We start from the raw sequence: 20,319 nt of genomic DNA, 5'->3' as shown, positions 1-20,319 counted from the left end.
CCGCCTGACTCTCTGCCTACTTGTGATCTCTCTGTCAAATAAATAAATACAAAATCTTAAAAAAAAAAAAAAAAGAAAGAAAGGAAAAAATAGAAATCTCTCCCAGCGGGGTGTGGGGGGCGGAATCGCTCCCAGAAATGCTGTCTCGCTAAAAATTGCCTGAGGGGACCGCTCAGGGACCGACACTGGACTTCACCTTCCACCTGACAAGTTCTCATCAGGGGGAGAGCGCTTTGTCCTCGGGCTCGGGGAACAAAAGGAGCCCGAGAGAAGCGGGGAGGTCCGAAAGGCCACGGATTCTGGAGCTCGACGGAAGGTTCTGAGAAGCAGGGGGATGAGGCTTGTCACTTAAGAACAGCACTTTATCAAGAGTTTATCTGGAGACGGACATTTCTTTTCTTTAGCTCAGTGTTTCTTGAGGCCGTGGCAAGAATTCCCGAAGAGTTCACTTAGAGTGACAAAATAGAACAAAACAAAAAGGAGCTTATTTATATTTGCCTGCTTGCCACGCCCACCCTTCAGCCTCTCAAATCCTGGCCTGAAAAGGGCGCCGCGGCCGAAGCGACTGCATGTGACAGGTAAGACATTCCCAGGCCCGCCCTTCCCGTCTCCGGAGGAGTACATCCGGGACTCCGAGGGGCGTGGCTAGGAGGAGGAGTCTAGAGGCAACGTCCCGGCTCCGCCCACCCGGCGGTGCCCACCGCCAGGCACACGGGCCGCGCCAGCCACGCCCGCCAGAGGTCGCCCGCTCAGCAAACAGGGTTCTTATTTGGCAAGTGTCTGCCCTGTCGGGCTCCTAGTTCTCGCGAGAGAAAGCGCAAAGCCTGCCGGGAGGAATGAGCTGCAGTCAGTCGGTTTGCCCAAAATGGCAGCCTTGGAGGAGGGGTTCACGTTGTCTGCGGTACCCTTGGGTGCCGGGCCTCACGGACTCCTAGGCGTGGAGCAGAGCGACAAAGCAGACCAGTTTTTAGTGACGGACGGCGGCAGGACCGTCATCCTCTATAAGGTGAGGGTGATGTGGTCGGCGAGCGCCCGCTGAGGTCTCGCCCCTTTCTGAGCACAGAGCCAGAGCTGCAGGTTTCTCACAGCTTCAGAGAGAGATCGTCGAGCGGCTTATTGGAGAGCTGGCTTGGCCTCTCCGGGACGCTGAATGAGGTCTAGTGTAGGACTCGGTTGTTTTTCTGGAGAGAGAGAGAGACATCTTTCCGACTTTCAGGCGGCGGAGCGTCTGAGTGCACGTGGGTTAGACTCAGAAAGGAAAGGAAAACCTGGGCTTTCGCTTCGCATCTCCCGGTGATGGCCTTAAGATCCCCTCCCGGGTTTTCAGTTACTCTCGCTGCCCGCAGAAGGGTTGAACGGAGATCGGGCGGGAGAGACTGACTGGCAGCGTTGGAACAGTGGTTTAACTTTGTGCCCATACACTTTCCCCCTCTCTTTGGGGGGACAGTTTTGCGCATTGTTTTGCTCGTTTGATTTCTTAGTAGCTTGGTGCAATCCTGATTCCGAGTGAGCTGTCAGTTGCCAACTAACTATCCGCTGTAAATCCTGGAGTTGAGTCCTGGGCAGGCTCCGTAGGTCCCGCCCCCTTTTTATCCAAACTGTTCACTCAAGACTCCTGAGCAGTTTTGCTTCTAGTAATCTCGTAGAAAGTAATTATTTTTATCTGAACTGCTGAACATAGTTTCCCGTGTCTTTAAGAAGCTAGCTATCTACTTTGAAGTTTTGGGAGCAGGTTGCCAACATTCCCTGTAGCGTTTGCTGGTCTTGACTCTTTCTAATGACACTGTTGGTTTTTACCTCCACCGTCAGGTGGACTTAAAATTTCGCAGTTCCGGGGCGCCTGGGTGGCTCAGTGGGTTAAGCTGCTGCCTTCAGCTCAGGTCATGATCTCAGGGTCCTGGGATCGAGTCCCGCATCGGGCTCTCTGCTCGGAAGGGAGCCTGCTTCCCTCTCTCTCTCTCTCTCTCTCTCTGCCTGCCTCTCCATCTACTTGTGATTTCTGTCAAATAAATAAATAAAATCTTAAAAAAAAAAAATTTCGCAGTTCCTACATACAAATACAGTGACTGGAATTGGCGTGATCCCGGGTATAGCTGCTCAGTTTCCCATGCCCCGTTCAAAGGCACAGTGGAATCCCATTTTTTAAAATGTACTAATTACTAAAAAGTGTTGTTAACTTACTTTTTTCTTTTAGTAACTCAGTTACATTTTCATTTTAATTAATTTTTAAAAGTTTTTTTTTTTTTAATTTTTTAAAGAATATTTGAGAAAGAGGGAGAAGCAGACTGCTGTTGAGCTGTGAGGCTGATGGGGGGAGTTGGCGGGTCATCCCAGGACTCATATCATGACCCTAGCCAAAGACAGAGGCTTAACCAATTGAGCCACCCAGGCACCCCAAGTTTTTTGTTGTGTGTGTGTGTTTTTATTTTTTATTTTTTAATTTTAAGATTTTATTTATTTATTTGACAGAAATCACAAGCAGGCAGAGGCAGGCAGAGAGAGGAGGAAGCAGGCTCCCTGCTGAGCAGAGAGCCCGATGCGGGGCTTGATCCCTCCTGGGATCATGACCCAAGCTGAAGGCAGAGGCTCAACCCACTGAGCCACCCAGGCGCCCATGTGTGTGTGTTTTTAAAATATTTTATTTATTTGATGTCTGAGAGAGAGACAGCAGAGAGAGACAGTGAGAGAGGGAACACAAACAGGGAAGTGGGAGAGGGAGGAAACAGGCTTCCCGCTGAGCAAGCCTGATGCAGGGCTTGGATCCCAGGGTCCTGGGATCACAACGAGAGGCGGAAGGCAGACTCTTAACGACTGAGCCAACCAGGCACCCTGGCACCCCCAGCTTTTTATATTTGTAGTAAAATACAACATGCAGTTTACTGTTAACTATTTTTTGAATATACTGTACAGTATATTAAGTATGTTTGTGTTGTGCAGCCATCACACCATCCGTTTCCCAAACTCTTCATCTTGAAAACCTGAAATAAGCAGTAACTCCCCATTCCTCCAGCCCCGGACACCACCATTCTACTTTCTGTCTTAAGCGAAATCGTACAGTGTTTGCCTTTTTTGTGATTACTTACTTTTTTACTTTAGGAAATTTATTAAATGTTATTATTTTAATTATTATTTTCTTTGTCTTTACTGTAAATTTAGTTGCTCTAATATCTGAAATTGACTTTTTGAATATTGTATGTTGCCTTGATTGTGCTAGGTTTCTGATCAGAAACCCTTGGGAAGCTGGTCAGTGAAACAAGGTCAAATTATAACATGTCCAGCTGTATGCAACTTTCAAACTGGAGAGTATATTGTTGTACATGATAATAAGGTGAGTTTTAAAGCTTTTTATATAATATATGCAACAAATCAAATGTTGATTTATTAACTATTTGTGTTAAGTGTAAGTGGAAATTGAAATGCTTTTTTAACTTGTGTGTATTGATTTAAGGTTTTGAGAATATGGAGTAATGAAGACGTAAACCTGGATAAAGTATTTAAAGCTACAGTAAGTCTTTGTTTTTTTTTTTTCTTTTAAGATTTTTATTTATTTGAGAGAAAGAAAGAGAGCACAAGTGGGGAGAAGGAGAAGTAGCTCCCGGCTGAGCAGTGAGTCTGATGCAGGGCTCACTCCTACGACCCCACAATCGTGACCTGAGCTGAAAGGAGACACTTAACTAAATGACCCACCCAGGCTCACATATTAGTCTTTGGATTTACTAGTGTGTCTATTAGCTTATTGGTGAGATGGAATAATTTGTAATGCAGTATTTTGTTTATCTTAGTATATCTGTGAGTGAGCATAAAAGTTATATCAGCTTTTCATTCTAGTTACTTTGTAGTGTATCTTGGAACACATCTTAGTTCATTAATGTGTTAGAAAATAGAAACTTTATTAATACATGAGATTAAGGATTTAAATAATTCCTGATTGGTACATTTTCAGTTACTTCCATGAGTTTAGATGTTTATGATGTGTCCCTTGTGAGAAATTCACTGTGCCCTTTCTTAAAATAGGTAGAACAGACCCTGCTGATTTTATTATATATCTTAAGAGTGTACAGAATACAGTAACAAAGAACCTTGAGTATCTGTGCCTTTTCTACTAATGACCTAAAGTGTGTCTGTGTGTGTGTGTGTTTGTGTGTTTAAAGATCTGTTTATTTATTTGAGAGAGAAAGAGCACGTGCAAGTGGTTGGGGGTGGTGGAAGGGAGAAAGAGAATCTCAAGCAGACCCCTCTGAGCATGGAGCCAGAGACAGGGTTGGATTTCACAACCCTGAGATCATGGCTTGAGCTGAAATCAAGAGTCATAAGCTTAACAGATCAAGCCACCCAAGCACCCCTAACCTAAAGTGTGTTAATTAACTTTTCTTACTTAAAAATGAGAGTCTCAAACTAGGGTGACCTTGAAAGTTCTTTCCAGTTCTGAATGTCTAACTAAATATAATTGGCAGATTTTAGAAGTGGCGCATGATAGAACTGATTGAGATGTAATGACAGTTACCACTTGGACCCTTGAAACTTCTAGCTAGCTAACTGTGTTGTCTCCTGGCCCTAGTCTTTTTATTCACCTTGCAGTAACATGATCCTTAATTTTACAGTGGAGTTAACTTCTTTTCTCGGGCTTACAGGCTGTACTTGTAATTATGGCATCAGTCTTTATCTAGCCCCAGAACTGCTTAAAACTGCATTAGTGGTGTCATTTATGCCTCTCCCCACCTTCAGGTTTTGAGAGCCAGGTTATACCTCCCTCCAGTACTCAAAATAAAAGGACAAACCAAAATTCATAAAAATGATGATTTACGGTTGGCTCGGTCAGTTAAGTGTCAGACTCTTGATTTAGGCTCATGTCATGATCTGAGGGTTGTAAGATCAAGCCCCACATTGGACTCTGCGCTCAGTACAGAGCCTGCTTGATTTCTCTTTCCCTCTCCCTGTGCCCCTCCCTCTGCTCACCCATGCTCTCTCTAAATAAATAAACAACATCTTCAAATAAATAAATAAATATAAAGTGGTGACTTAAGGGTAGAGCAGGGGACAGGGTAAATGGTAAAGGAGCAAAAGGCTTCTGTATCTATTTTATGTTGTACATTTGACTATGGAACCACATAAAGCTGAATCAAAATGAAAACAAGTCAGTTCTTAAAAATAAGCTTTCTGTAAATGTCCTTATTCTCTTAGGTAACAATTGTTTTAGAATAAAAACTAATGCATTCTTACTTTCTTCTAGTTGTCTGCTGAGATATATAGGATACATTCAATACAAGGGGCAGAACCCTTAGTGCTATTCAAGGAAGGTGCTGTTCGTGGCTTAGAGGCCTTGCTTGCAGAGCCCCAGCAGAAAATTGAAACTGTCATCTCTGATGAAGAAGTGATTAAGTAAGTTCCAATACTTGTAAGTGAATTTTTTCCAAAATAAAAATGTACTGTCCTTATTTTTTATACCACTTTGCTTTGTTCAAAAGTATTTTGGTTATAAATACAGTAAAAGCTTAATTAAAAACCATTTATATGCCATTGACCAAATTAGCATCCTCCAAAAGCCTCTGGAGTGATAGGTGATTGGGGAGACTTCATAGGCATGTGAGTTCTGTTTTGATGACAGAAGACTGTGTAGGAGTTATTTGAAGATGACGTGGGTAGTGCCATGAGCCCAAGATCTCTCCCTGTTACATTGTCCTAACTGCCAAGGTCAGGACCCTTACCCCCAAGGACAAGTATAGTTTGTTGTTAGTGACATGATGATATGCTTTGAGCACCCTGCTTTCCCAGATCCTGGTGTCAAACTGGGAAAATGACTCTCAAATGATAGAAGGAAATTTCATGATTTTACATTTCTCCAGTCCCCCCCCCCCTTTTTTTAAATATTTTATTTATTTGTCAGAGAGAGAGATTTTGTACAAACAAGGGAATGGCAGGCAGAGGGAGAAGCAGACGCCTCACCGAGCAGGGAGCCTGATTCGGGGCTCGATCCCCGGACCCTGGGATCATGACTTGAGCCGAAGGTAGACACCTAACTGACTGAGCCACTCCGGTGCCCCTCCAGTCCCCATTATTTTATCACATTCCCTATTTAGTTAACTTGCTGCCTCTCCTGGTCCACTTGATGCAAGCTAAATTTCTAAAAGTCAGAAGGAAGCCTTGTACTTAGTGAACAATGTAGACAATGACCAGGTGTATCTTGGACTGCTCTGTTGAATGGCTCTAATGTGTGAGCAGCTGTGTTTGGAGGAAATCTTCAGGAAAAAGGGGTATAGGTAGAGGATATGAGTTCTAGTGGTCCTTGCCGGAATTTGGCTATGTAGCCTCAGTTACAAGCCCTTTATCTTCCCTGTGCCTCCTCTCCAGGCAGGTGAGATCCTAACGTTTTCCTCAGAGCACTAGTCCTAAAAGTGACTGAAAGGAAGGGGAAGGGGAAGAGTCAAATAAGTTGAATAACACTGCCTACTGTCACACACCCACCCTTTTGGAGCTTTACAGTTCACATTGTCTTTAAAGCTCCGGGAAGTTAAGCAACTTGCATTTAATCCAGAGATTCATTTGGCAGAGAAATACCTACTAATTCTCTGTGAAATGTATTTTGAAATACTGAATTAAGTTCTCTGGCATCTCTTTGACCCAAAAAAATAATAGAAGATATTCTCTGAAATTTAGCTTGATAGGTTTCTCTCAGCTGGTGATTTGGCATTTTATAAATTTTCTTCCTATTTTTTTAGGTGGACAAAGATTTTCATGGTATTTAAGCATCCTGTTCTAATTTTTATTACTGAAAAAGTAAGTGGTATCTTTAATTCCTGGCCTATTTTGTGACATTTCAAATTCACATATATTATTTTTAAACTAAAAATGGGCTTTAGTATTTCTCAGAAGATTTTCTTTATTGTGTATCTTTTTTAATACTAAAAAAATCTTCTAGTTACAAAGAAATATTTTGTAGAACAATTTTACTTTAATTGGACATGAGGTTTTTAAGCACTCATTAAAGTAATTAGGAGGGTGACAACTGGCTTTAACATTTAAATATAATTGGTTGAAATGGGAATATTTTTAAACAAAATAACCTTTTTATGTGCAGCATGGAAATTACTTTGCTTACATACAAAAGTTCAACTCACATACCTTAAGCAAATACACGCTCGTACTTGGACAAGAAGAAAAATCTGTTATACAGAGTTTCACTGCATCTGTGGATCGGAAATTCATCTCTTTGATGTCATTAAGTAAGTATTTTTCTTCAAACTTACAGAGATTATAAATAAAGCATGGTGGGTTTTCTGAGTTAGCATCTGAGGTTTTTTTGCAGTTTTCTATTGTAGCACTTCACTTCCCGTGCTTCCTTCCAAGCATTTGTGCCTTCACTTTTTGTACTTTGCCATATCTGTCATGCATTACGTCACTGGTTCTCTGCAGCTAATTTTTATATCTTAAGATTTATCAGGGCACGTGAGTGCTTGGTCCATTAAGTGTCTGCCTTCAGTTCAGGTCATGATCCTGAGGTCCTGGGACCTCCCAGTCCTGGGCTCCCTCCTCAGCAGAGTCTGCTCCTCCCTTTCTCCCTCTTCCTCTCCCCCTATGTTTGCCATCTCTCTCTTTCAAATAAATAAAATATGCTAAAAAGAAAAAAAAAGTATATATGTGTGTGTGTGTATATATATAAAAAGCAGTAGTAACATAATACCAATAAAAAAGGGAAAAATCTTTTTTTTATCTTTATCATCATAAGGCTAGGTTCTTTGATACTGTAAGTATGAAGCATAAAGTAACTAAGGCGGCCCTAGTTGGCTTAGTCCGTTAAGTGTGTGCCTTCAGCTCAGGTTGTGGTCCTAGGGACCTGGGATCGCATCCCACATTGGGATCTATGCTCACCTGCTTCTCCCTCTCCCTGCTGCTCTGTCTACTTATGCTCACACATACACACACACACTCTCTCTGTCAAATAAATAAATAAAAACTTTACAAATAAGTAAATAAATAATAAAATAACGAAGGTTGGTATTGAATGACCCTTCAAGTTCTCTTTCCTAGCCTTAAGATTTAGGGTACCCTTCTTTGAACGATGGTGGAGGCAGGTGAATTAACGGAATCTAACAAAGCATTCGTGGCCTATGCCAGCCAGCATTTTATAGATTTGTTGATCCCTTGTAGATTATCTATCTATACCTAATGGTCTAAAGTATAACCCTAATCTTAGGTGACGAGGAAAAATAAAAATGCCTTTGTGGTGTCCTCTTTATCCTGCCCTTTATGGCTCCTCTTGAAGTTGTTCTGAGAGAATTAAGGGAGGAAGAAACAAGAACAATATTTTCATAGTATGACAGTTTAAAAATCTTAATATCTTTTTTTTTATTGGTTCCAGAGGTAGAATTTAGTGATTCATCAGTTGCATATAACACCGAGGGCTCATTACATCAAGTGCCCTCCTTAATGCCCATCATCGAATTATCCTTTCCTCCCACCCCAATTAAAAAATCTGTGAGATTTTTTAATGTGCAGATGTTTGCAATGGCTATTAAGAAAAAGTTCCCATCATTTATTTTATCTAGAAGGTCTTCGAAATTCACTTAATGCCTTTGCTTAAGAGGGACTGGTTTTCTTATAGTTTAATCTGTAAGATATACTTAGTGATGTGGTTTGGTTTGGTTTGGTTTAGTTTTGTTTTTTAAAGTAGGCTTCATGCCCAGCATGGGGCTTGACTTCACAACCGAGATTAAGAGTTGCATACTCTACAGACTGAGCCAGCCAGCTGCCCCAGATGCACTTATTGCTGAATGAAAGTTTGAGTTAAGTTTTAGCTTACTGAATGAATACTGTAATAAGGGAGTCTGAAGCAAAGGTCATAAAATCTTCCTGTAGCATAACTAAAACCACAGTAAAATTGCCAAAATTCAATTGACATGCCAAAAAACAGCAATTTCATATGGTTTTCAGGGTGACACAGTAATGAGAAAAGTCATGTATAGACCAGAATCTAATTGATGTTGAATGTGAGGTATATCCTTTTAGTGACTAGATTGTTGGTATTTCTGCAGTTCCCTCGCATAGTGTCAGTTATTATGAGTATTTAGCTGTTGTGACATTTCTTACTGAGAGATTTAATAATAATATTCCTCCCTCATGTTTAGGTTTGTAGTACAATTTAAGGGAAAGCATAGAGTGGTATGATTTTGAATCTGTTTATTTTTCTAGTTGTATCCTATATGAAATTGATACAACTTATAAACAACCTAGTACCTTGAACTGTAACAGATACAGAGCTGTCCTTTATCTGATAATAGCAAATACTTGTTTCCAACAGGCTCTGATGGATGTATATATGAAACCTTGGTACCAATACATCCAAGTGACCCAGAGAAAGATCAGAGGGTGGTTAGATCACTGTTGCTCAAGACTGTGGTGTCTGGTGATGCTCGAAATGGTGTTGCACTCACCGTCCTGGATCAAGATCATGTAGCGGTCCTAGGACCACCGCTGCCATCTTCCAAGGGTGACTGAAATCTGATCCATTAAGAAGTCCTTTGGATTTTTTCTTCAAAGTGTACCTTTTAGTCTTTTTCTTTTTTATTTATTATCACCCATCAATTTTCTTTAGCATCATAATCAAATTATTTTTGTAGCTTCCTAACTCTCCTTGAATGGGTCTTTGATTTCATCTTACATTAGTTACTTTTTTTAAGTTTATTTTATTTATTTGTGTATTTACTTATTTACCTATTTATTTATTTTTACTTATTTCTACACCCAACACTCAAACCCCTGAGATCAAGAGTCACATACTCTGTTGACTGAGCCAGCCAGGTGCCCTGTCTTTTAAAAATATTCCTTCTATTACTACCTTGCCTGTGACTGATGTCTTAAAGGAATAAAAACTGCCAATATCTGTGCCAGCCCAGAGGCATTTGATCATCGGTAAGCCTTGTGGTAGGGATTCGAATTCATAGCCTTTCAGCAGAAAGGAAATCCACTAGACTTGGACAACCTGATATTCAGGGACTGCTAATAGGCTTTTTCATCTCTGACATAAGAGCATTCATTCTCATTTCCACCTCACCTTGCCCCCAGATAACCCCTCCACACACACACACACACACACACACACACACACAAACACAGACTTACTGTCTATCACAAAAAATACATTTGTTCTGGCAGGTGTGAGATTAGGGTCTTTCAGGCAACACTATGAAACTCAGAATATTTTGTCTAGTATTAAGGTCTCTCCATAGTCTAGACCTCATCCACTCTTTCCAGTCTCTTTTCTCAGTTTCTGAGCAAGAATCCTTTGATTTATTCATCCCAGGCTTCCTACTGACTGTACTCTTAACCTGGCCATCCTAGTCCGTGTACTTTGTTATTAAGTTTCTCCCTCTTAAGATAGGAGCTACTAGTTACAGCATAGCTATCCTGCGCAGGGCATTTTAGGTTTATTACCTTGTTTGTATCATTTAATCTTTCAGCAACACTGGGAAAGAAAGTAGTTACTAACAGCAGTCCTGTTTTACAAGTCAGCAGACAGGTATTGGATAACTAAGTAGGGTGACCCTTTTTACCCAGACCACAGACCTTACTGATCTCCAGTCCCGGCACTTTGTCACTTTACCGTGCTGTGCTTCTCTCGCCCCTTCCGTCATCCCTCTTCTGGGTCATGCTCTAACCACCAAAGCCCGGTAACTACTGTTAGAGCTTCCTGTGTCTCTTTCTAGACACGGGTACAAGCACATGCATACAAGCAAATACTACTACATATTTTTCTTTCCTCTTCTCTTTACACGTATAGTAGCATACCATTCACACTTTTGCACCTTATCCACTTACTGAGGGATCGTAGAGCCCTTTCCATATCAACATTTATTACTAATTTATTATTGTTATTATTAACACTTTATTTTTTTAGAGCAGTTTAAGGTTCACAGCAAAATTGAGGGGAAGGTATGTAGATCCCATAAGCCCACTGTCCTCACCCATCTCATTTCCTTGAGTTTCTGCGGCAATCACGGTCTTCATTACTCATTTTATACCTAATAAAACAAGACTTACATGCTTAACTGTGAGTGTCCCTAATCTCCTCACTTCCTTCCCCATCACCCTCAGCGTCACATGTTTATATGTAGTACAACTCTGAATTTGTTTGTCTTACTTTGTAGAATGCATCTCCATATGGAATACAAAATTTCAAACACTACAGACTTCCAAAGAGCTATCACAGGGGACCAGTGGTCAAGTAAGTTTTTGGTTTGGGGGATTTTCAAATTTAGTTACTTTTGTGCATGATAAATACAGTATAAAGGAAGAGACTTCATATTTTAATAATTTGGCAGTTTTTGATTAAATTGAGAAAATAATTTTTACTTGCAAGATTATATTTAATTTGGTTATTGTTTCAATTTTTGTTAAGTTTGTCACTTTCAATTATAGGCAATTTTATTTTATTTTTTTTTAAGATTTTGTTTATTTATTTGATAGACAGAGATCACAAGTAGGCAGAGAAGCAGACAGAGAGAGAGGAGGAAGCAGGCTCCCTGCTGAGCAGAGAGCCCGATGCGGAGCTCGATCCCAGGACCCTGGGATCATGACCTGAGCCGAAGGCAGAGGCTTTAACCCACTGAGCCACCCAGGCGCCCCTATAGGCAATTTTAGATCAAGGAAGAACAATGAGCAAATAAAACGTAGCTGCTCTTTGGTTTGAAGTTTTTCTTTTGTATTTCTTATAAATATTTCTGGTTTTTATTATTATTATTATTATTATTATTATTTAAAGATTTTATTTTTTTGTTTGTTGGAGGGAGAGATCACAAGTAGGCAGAGAGGCAGGCCGGTAGAGGGGGAAGCAGGCTCCCCCAGCTGAGCAGAGAGCCTGATATGGGGCTCAATCCCATGAGCCTGAGATAATGACCTGAGTTGAGGGCAGAGGCTTAACCTACTGAGCCATTCAGGTGCCCCTTTATTATTACTATTTTTAAGTATTTTCTATCTCCATTGTGGGGCTTGAACTCACAACTTCGAGACCGAGAGTCACATGCTCTCCTGACTAAGCCAGGCAGGAGCCCCATTCCAGTTCCACTTGTATTTTGAACCATACACCAGGGCTGTTACTTTTCTTAAGAAATTAGTCTTTTAGGTTACATGGTAAACATTATCATGGAGTTACATAAGGATTTTTTTTTTAAGATTTATTTCTGTATTTATTTGAGAGACAAAGACAAAGAGAAGGAGCGCAGGCACGAGCATGGGGAGGGGCAAAGGGAGAGGAGAGAGAATCTCAAGTAGACTCCCCGCTGAGTGCAGAGGCCGCTACGGGGCTGCATCCCAGGATCCTGAGATCATGACCTGAGCTGAAATAGAAGAGTTGGATGCTTAACTGACTGAGCCACTCAGGCGCCACTTACATAAGAATTATTGAAGAGTTTAAATGTTAGCCAGCCAGACCAAACTTCTGAGGCAGGGGTCCTTGTCTGTTTTGTTATCCATTTTTTCTTCAGTGTCTATCAAAGGTGCCCATAAAGATTGGTTGTTTAGTGAATGCATGTTCATACATAAATAACATGTAATCAAGGTAATGTGATGTTAAGAGAGTTGTAATTAGAGCATAAGGAGACTAGATTTCACAGCATATAATATGATTTTATATTGAAACAAATAATAACAAAATTAACCACTTACAGTTCTACCACTCTAACAAACTTGTTTGATTTCCATGTTCCTTTAAGCTTTTTGTTCATATATCCATCTTACATTTTACCGTTTTAAAAAGTGGAGTGATAAGATAGAAACAATGTTAGCAGCAGCCCTTTCTCCCCATGGGTCCTGTCCCCGTGCTTTAATAAAAATCACCTTTCTGCACCAAAACCAAAACAAAAACATTAAATTCTGCTTTTATCACCTAGCACGTCATTAACAGAGTACCCTGTTACAGTACCCTTGGTAATTATTACATTAATAGGTGTATAACAGTGGCAGTGTTACTTTTAAGTAATTATTTTAAATGCATATGTTGGTCAGATTTTTAGGAGTAAAGAGTGTCCTTCAAATTATGCTTTATTCAGATGTGGGCAAAAGTAAGAGCTGTGTAAACCTACCCAGTTAGTAGATTGTACATGTGAGATTATTCTGGAAAGTTGCTTAACTTTGTTTTGTCAATTTTTTTTGTTATATTAAGATTTCTCATACCGTAAGTTGTTGTTATAAATGCAGCTCAGATCTTAAAAGTGGGGAAAAAAAATTGCTTACTCTTTTTCTTTTTAAAAAGATTTTATTTATTTATTTGACAGAGATAGAGAGAAACAGTGAGGGAGGGGATACAAGCAGGGGAAGTGGGAGCGGGAGAAGCAGGCTTCCTGATGAGCAGGGAGCCTGATACGGGGCTCAATCCCAGACCCTGGGATCGTGACCTGAGCCAAAGGCAGATGTTTAATGACTGAGCCACCCAGGCGCCCCTGCTTACATTTTTTATAACGTTTTTTTTTTGTAGCTCTGGTATTATGGGGAAAATTTATTTGTGCTACATGGGAAATTTCTTACGGTGATTCCATACAAGTGTGAAGTATCTTCATTAGCAGGTGCTCTTGGAAAACTCAAGCACAGTCAAGATCCAGGTAGGAACTTCTGTTTGTGGTTTGTTTTTTTAAGTAACCTCTATATCCATTGTGGGTCTTGAACCTGAGATCAAGAGTTGCATGCTCTACTGACTGAGCCAGCCAGGTGCCCCTGGACTTTCTGTTTTTTTACTAAGATAAACCATTTTATTAACATCCAGTTTGATGTAGATTTCTACAACCATCAGTTTGCAGAACCTGTTTTTGATGTTGAAATTTGCCACGATTATTGAAGTTTCCTTGACCCAGGTGTCTAGTCTACCTTGGGAACAGTCTCCATTGCAGATGCTGCTGCAGACTGAAGATCTAGACTGATGTCAGCCTGGTTCTGACATCAGGGGCAGTGCGAGAGTCCAGACAAAATAATTAATAGTTTCAACCTTCCAGGCTTATCAGTGGTCTCCTCTCTTGGCTTAATGTAACTGGCACATAGCTTTATACTGTATTATGACGTACTGATCTGGGGTTCTCAGGGGAATTCAGTGATCTTTAATGCTTCTCTTAAACTGTGCACAAATGGTCATTTTTTTGTTGTTCTTTGATTGGTTGGCAAAATACAGTAGGTCAAAAAATTCCAGAAATTGTATGCTTTGTGTTTTCTTAGGCACTCAGACTGTGCCTCACTTTGTAAACTGGGAAACATCTCGGGGACATAGACTTGGATCCCAGAACTCAGAGCAGTCGAAGAGAATTGTAAGTTTGGTAGTTGAAATAGAAATGTTAATGCAAATGTGGTGAGGGGGGGGAGAAAAAAAAGAAAAGGTTGAATTACCTTAATGATTCACATCTGTATAATGCTTATAGCTTTGATATTTCTTCTTTTTTTTTTTAATTTTTATTTATTTGACAGACAGATCACAAGTAGGCAGAGAGAGATGGGGAAGCAGGCTCCCTGCTGAGCAGAGAGCCTGATGCTGGCCTCAATCCCAGTACCCCAAGACCATCACCTGAGCTGAAAGCAGAGGCTTAACCCACTGAGCTACCCAGGCTCCCCCCCTTTGATCTTTCTTACCTTTTTTTAAAAGATGTTATTTATTTATTTATCTGACAGAGAGATCACAAGTAGGCAGAGAGGCAGCTAGAGAAGGCGAAGCAGGCTCCCTGCTGAGCAGAGAACCCGATGTGGGGCTTGATCCCAGGACCCCAAGATCATGACCTGAGCCTTAGGCAGAGGCTTAACCCACTGAGTCACCCAGGTGCCCTTGATCTTTTTTAAAAAAGATTTTATTGAGAGAGAGAGCATGCATGCATGTGCATGTGACCCATGGGAGGGGGCTGTGGGAGAGGGAGAAGCAAACTCCCCACTGAGCAGAGAGCCCAATGTAGGACTTAATCCCAGGACCCTGAGATCATGGCCTGAGCCGAAGGCAGACACTCAACGACTGAGCCACCCAGGCACCCCTATATTTGATCTTAATGACAGAGCAATTTGAATCTTGAACCCACGAACCTGACATCTGTTATCCAGAAATGACATGTGTAGTGTAGTAGTTAATTTTTATGGGCATATGTATGTTTAAGACACAGATATGAAAATGGGCAGTTTGCAATTAGTAATAATGCCTTCCTGAGAGTAGAGATTTTGTGTTTAAGAAACAAATACATTAAAAGTCTTAAAGGTATTTAAATTAGTTGCAATAAATCCACTTTTCACTATAACCAAATTAAAATAGTTTAAAAAGTTTTTGATTAGAGCATACGTATGGTATTCTAGACTCTTTAGGACACCTTATAGTCTCTTAAATATATTTTGGATCTTTGGCATTGTTTTGAGAACCTCATTAATTTACTTGATTCCAGTTAAGGAGAAGAAAAACTGAAGTGAATGTACAGAATCCAGCATTCAAACAACTTCTGTCTGCTATAAAGGTAAATACAGTATTAAAAATACCAAAAATCAGCTCAAGTAGTTAAAAGAAATCCCATCTACTTTTATTCATTCCTATTTTTATGATTTTTTTTTTTTTTTGTATCTGTAGCTAACAGTTGTGTAGTACATTAAGGTGGTCAGAGCTATCTAGTACTTTGGCTTATTTGACTTTTACTAAGTATTTTGTGAGGTCAGTGTGATGGTGGCAGCCTCATCACTATCTCTTTCCCTTTGCATTGAATATGTTTGTAACTTAGCCTCTTAAAGAATTTGATTTCTAAACTCTGGCATTGTGTTTTGTTTTGTGTTTTGTAGTTTTGTCTTTGGGCAGTGAATTGCAGCATCAACTCTAGGTTCACAGGATTGCATGAATACTGTTAATGATTTAAGAAAATGTTGAGCCAGCAACTTTTTTTTCTTTTTTTTAAAGATTTTATTTATTTATTTGACAGAGAGAGAGAGAGACATCACAAGTAGGCAGAGAGGCAGGCAGAGAGAGGAAGGGGAGCAGGCTCCCTGCTGAGCAGAGAGCCGGATGTGGGGCTCAATCCCAGGACCCTGAGATCATGACCTGAGCCGAAGGCAGAGGCTTAACCCACTGAGCCACCCAGGCGCCCCAAGCCAGCAACTTTAAAGTTCAGAGTGACTTTAATGTACCAGACTGAACTGTCTTCTGCCCTTTCAGAAAGATTCAGAAAAACACATTGAAGAAGAACTATGTAAATTTTTGGCCACTAAGCCAACACCTGACTTTAATACTATTATTGGAGACATAGTATCAGAACTCCTGGGAAGACACAAAGCAGAACCATCATTTTATCCCCGGAACTCTTTGATGCAGCTTATCCAAACACATGTGCTTTCTCATAGGTAAGTGTTTCTGTATACCAAACTTGACATGCAATAACTTCTTTGACCTTGATTTTTACTAATTTTCATACTCTGAAAAAGCTTATACAGTATTTGCACTTAAGATTTTTTTTAATACACCAGAATGATTCATGATTTTTTTGTCTTAGCTTATGCCCTGGCTTGATGGAGGCTGCCTTAGAAAAGGCAGATGTACAGATGTTACAGCTCTGTCTACAACAGTTCCCTGACATTCCCGAATCAGTCACCTGTGCTTGCTTAAAAATTTTCTTGAGGTAAGTTAGAAGCTGAGAGTCCTTTTTCATTACTGCATTTTTAATCTTTTACATTACTTGATTTCTGAAACTTTGAATGCCTACAAAATGAACATTTGTCCAGTGAGATCATGCAGTGATTAGAATTCATTTCTCGCTTTCAATTAACATGATAGCATTAGTGATGGCAGTCTTCAAGAAGCAGAAATCAATATGGAATCAGTTTCTGACTATAGTGATTCTGTGCAAGAGGAGAAAATGGAAGAGCAAACAGAAGTTCTTCACAATGGCTTCAATGCTGAAGAAGAAAACTGTGGTAACTGTGATCGGGAGTTAAACAAAAAGCCTCAGGATGCAGCAGAGGAGACCATGTCGTGCCCTGTGATACCAAAGAGAGCAGCTCTGCTGTATCCTTTGAAATAATTTCTCCCGCATTGTCTCTTTCCCTACACTCAAGTGCTGAGCAGCAACGAGGGAGGAAATAGATCATTTCGGTTATTTTCTGTTTTTCAGTTTTTTTCAGTTTCTGCTGGAAAATGGAATACAGTCAGTGCTCTATGCAAACAGCTTTCTTAAACCTGATTTAAGAAGCTTTGTGAGGGCAGAAACTTTATTGATTCTAAAAATTAATATTCTGGATAAATGCCAATTACAGGAGTGAAGTATCCCAAATCCCCTCCGGTATTTATGAGGAAGTTCAGTGATAGAACTCTTTGAGAATAGTAAAACTTCTTATACATTTAGAAGAGATATCACTGGGGAAAGGAGTTACTCATAATTTCAGTGGAAAAGCCTTTATTTATTGAAACAAGGTTTTCCTTTAGTCCTAAGTAGAAATGCAATTCTTCATTCGGCTTACAGCGAAATGTTTCTTCTGCCTCACTTGAAAGACATTCCAGCGCAACATGTCACTGTAAGTTTTCTTAGCATCCTATACAATTTTATTTCTGCTTTATTGATTTTTTAAAAGACTTTATTTATTTATTTGAGAGACAGAGAGCGTGCATCAGATGGGGAAGGGTCAGAGGGAGAAGCAAACTCTCCACTGTCTGGGGAGCTTCGTGGGGCAGGTGGAGTCGGGGGGAGGCTTGATCCTTGGGCCCTATGATCATGACCTGAGCTGAAGGTAGACACTTAACTGACTGAGTCACCCAGGTGCCCCTTATTTCTGGTGTACATTTTCCTGCTTAACTCTAACCAGCTTTAGGGCATTTTTGGAAAGGTTATCAGGTTCTTTCATGTGAATAAGAGGTTTCCCAGCCCCATCCTGAAAAATAGTGTCTAGGAGATGAGTAACTTTTGGTTGGCAGATCTTAGCGTATTCCTGGTGCCAAGCCTGAAGGCCAGGTTAATCCATCTAAGTTAAAAGCAAATGTCTGGCTGGTGGGGGTAGAGCATGTGACGCTTGATCTCGGGGTTATGAGTTCGAGCCCATGTTAGGTGTAGAGATTACTTTAAAAATACATATATACATACATACATAGATACATACACGTTTTGGGTGTTTAGTTGTTGTTGTTGTTGTTGTTTTTTAAGTAGAAACTAAAAGTTGCTGAGAGATGGATTTTCTTTTCTATTTACTACTTAAAAACAGAATAAGCTCCCCAGCCACCTCTCCCAAACCAGGTGAATTCCTCATTGATGGCAACAACTACATTTTATTCATTTCTGTCTCCCCAGGTGTCTAGCATATTTGTTTGATGTATAACTAAACTCAGTACCTTCTTAATTTTTTTTTGTCTCTTTGTTAGCTTGATATAGAGAGAACATTTTCCTATCAAGGTGATAAATTGTCCTTTTTTTCCCTACCCAGCTATTTCTCCAGTATTTGTATTTCCTTTATCTGAAGTGTAGTGAAAATGCTACTATGACTCTTCCTGGGCTACACCCTCCAACCCTGAACCAAGTAAGATAATCTTTTTTTCAATTTATTGTTTTACTTTTTATTTTAATTCAAATATAGATAACATACAGTATTATACTAGTTTCAAGTATACAGTACAGTGATTCAGCCCTTCCTTAAAACATCCAGTGCTTACCACGATCCGTGAACTCTCTTACTCCTCTTCGCCTGTTCGCCCCATCCCTCCACCTGCCTACCCTCTGGTAATCGACAGTTGTTCTAATTAAGAGGCAGTTTTATTGGTTTGTCTCTTTTTTCTTCATATGTTTTGTAAATTCCCTACATGGGTGAAGTCATGTGAAAAAGATTGAGTTATGCCCGTGAAATAAGTGTAAATCGAAGAAGAGTGTTTTTTTATACTGGTTAGAAATTACTCTGTTTCTAAACTTAAATGTTTAGATTTTAGTAAAAAAGACCAATTTTTATAACTGATGTAATTCTGGACTTTGTAAAATGAATTAAGCTGAAATTAAATTTAAAATCTTAATTTTCCTTTTCCTGTTTGTCTTCAGATTATGGATTGGATATGTCTCCTTCTTGATGCTAACTTTACTGTTGTTGTAATGATACCAGAAGCAAAAAGTCTACTGTTGAGTCTTTACAAGTTTGTGAAATCCCAGGTGTGTGATTATTTGATATATGCTGAGTTTAATTAGTACCTGAGTTATCAGTTAAATTATAATTTATTCTTAAAATTTTTATCTTGGAATAGTTATAAGTGGTCATGGAGGATTTGTACTTGTAAAAGTTATGGTAAAAGTTACTCTGAAACTTTTTTCTTTAGATTTGCATTTGTTCCGAGCTCAACAAGATTGAAGTAAGCTTTCGTGAGCTGCAGAAATTAAATCAAGAAAAGAACAATAGAGAATTATATTCGATTGAAGTCCTGGAACTCTTCTGATATAACCAGTTCTCCTTCACGGACGTTTTATGAGCCTCTTTTATCTGATTTCTTCCTGCTCATCCAGGCAAGGGATGTGTTTTGTTTGTGACTCTTGCTGTCAGTGACAAGAGAAATGTGTCAGCTAGTACCTGGTCCGTCACTTTTGGATGATCCTGGGTTGGACTGTAGGTTTCATGTGAACCTATTTTAGTTTATAGACATTGGTGGGGAGAGGTTCCGAAGCTTTTTTTAAATATGTAACTGAGCTGATTTTAAGTAAACTTATTTGTGTATTGATAAAAATCTAATTTCTTACCATGTTTTTTGATTAGTTCTTCATTTAGTTAAAGAAAAAAAAAAACACCGTAGAAACAGTGATTTTAACAAGAATGTAGTTTTATCAGAGTCAGAAGCTGTCCCAGTGCGTCTAAGCTCTTGGGTCACAAAGGAGGTGAATTCTGGAAGCAGGGTGGGACATATGTTCATACAGACATAGGTTTCTCTTCTGCCACTTTCTTCTGTCCTTTACCTTCTTTACATGCTCAGGGGTTGAACAATACCTCTTTCTATTTATTGTCTCTCAGATTATCTTCGTGATTAGTGGGTAATTTAGGTTTCTCTTCTGAAAATAGTTTTTTATAGGTTGACTGACCATAGAGTTTCCCGTTTTAATTCTTTGGATTTAGGGCAAGTGAGGGACTTTATGTAGACAAAATGGTATTTTGTTTCTTGAAAAGAAACTCAAATTTATCTTTGGTAAAAGTGAAATAATTCTTTCAGGTGATGAATAAGATCTCTATAAATAACTTGAAACACGTCTGAGCTGTGCAAGTCTCTGTTAAGTAAATCATTTTGAGACCTGTTTTAACTTGAAGGGTTAGAATATGTTAAAAACAAATATTCCTGTTAAACTCTAGTGCAGAAATGCAAGTTCAAGTGTGATTGTAGAG

The 20,319-nt window shown here is 39.7% G+C and overlaps 1 protein-coding gene across 2 annotated transcripts; it reads left to right on the top strand.

Annotated features, from left to right (window-relative positions):
* The first annotated feature begins 659 nt into the window (after positions 1 to 659).
* NOL11 (nucleolar protein 11) lies at positions 660 to 19,687 on the top strand. 2 transcript variants are annotated; one of them, XM_082706672.1, is made up of 18 exons: positions 660 to 1,006; positions 3,215 to 3,328; positions 3,449 to 3,505; positions 5,231 to 5,379; positions 6,717 to 6,774; positions 7,076 to 7,220; positions 9,296 to 9,484; positions 11,142 to 11,218; positions 13,466 to 13,589; positions 14,194 to 14,282; positions 15,390 to 15,458; positions 16,145 to 16,329; positions 16,479 to 16,604; positions 16,760 to 16,990; positions 17,418 to 17,496; positions 18,397 to 18,489; positions 18,999 to 19,106; positions 19,271 to 19,687. In XM_082706672.1, exons 1-18 carry the CDS (start codon positions 866 to 868, stop codon positions 19,385 to 19,387), a joined length of 2,151 nt encoding a protein of 716 aa, XP_082562798.1. In that variant the 5' UTR covers positions 660 to 865; the 3' UTR covers positions 19,388 to 19,687. The 2 variants fall into 2 exon arrangements, with proteins under 2 accessions (XP_082562798.1, XP_082562797.1); XM_082706671.1 differs by having other exon boundaries at positions 815 to 1,006; positions 17,415 to 17,496.
* The last annotated feature ends 632 nt before the right edge of the window (positions 19,688 to 20,319 follow it).

Source organism: Mustela nivalis (assembly GCF_964662115.1).
Source record: "Mustela nivalis genome assembly, chromosome: 17".
In the NCBI taxonomy this organism is placed as follows: Eukaryota; Metazoa; Chordata; class Mammalia; order Carnivora; family Mustelidae; genus Mustela; species Mustela nivalis.
This window is presented reverse-complemented; position numbering and strand designations above follow the sequence as displayed.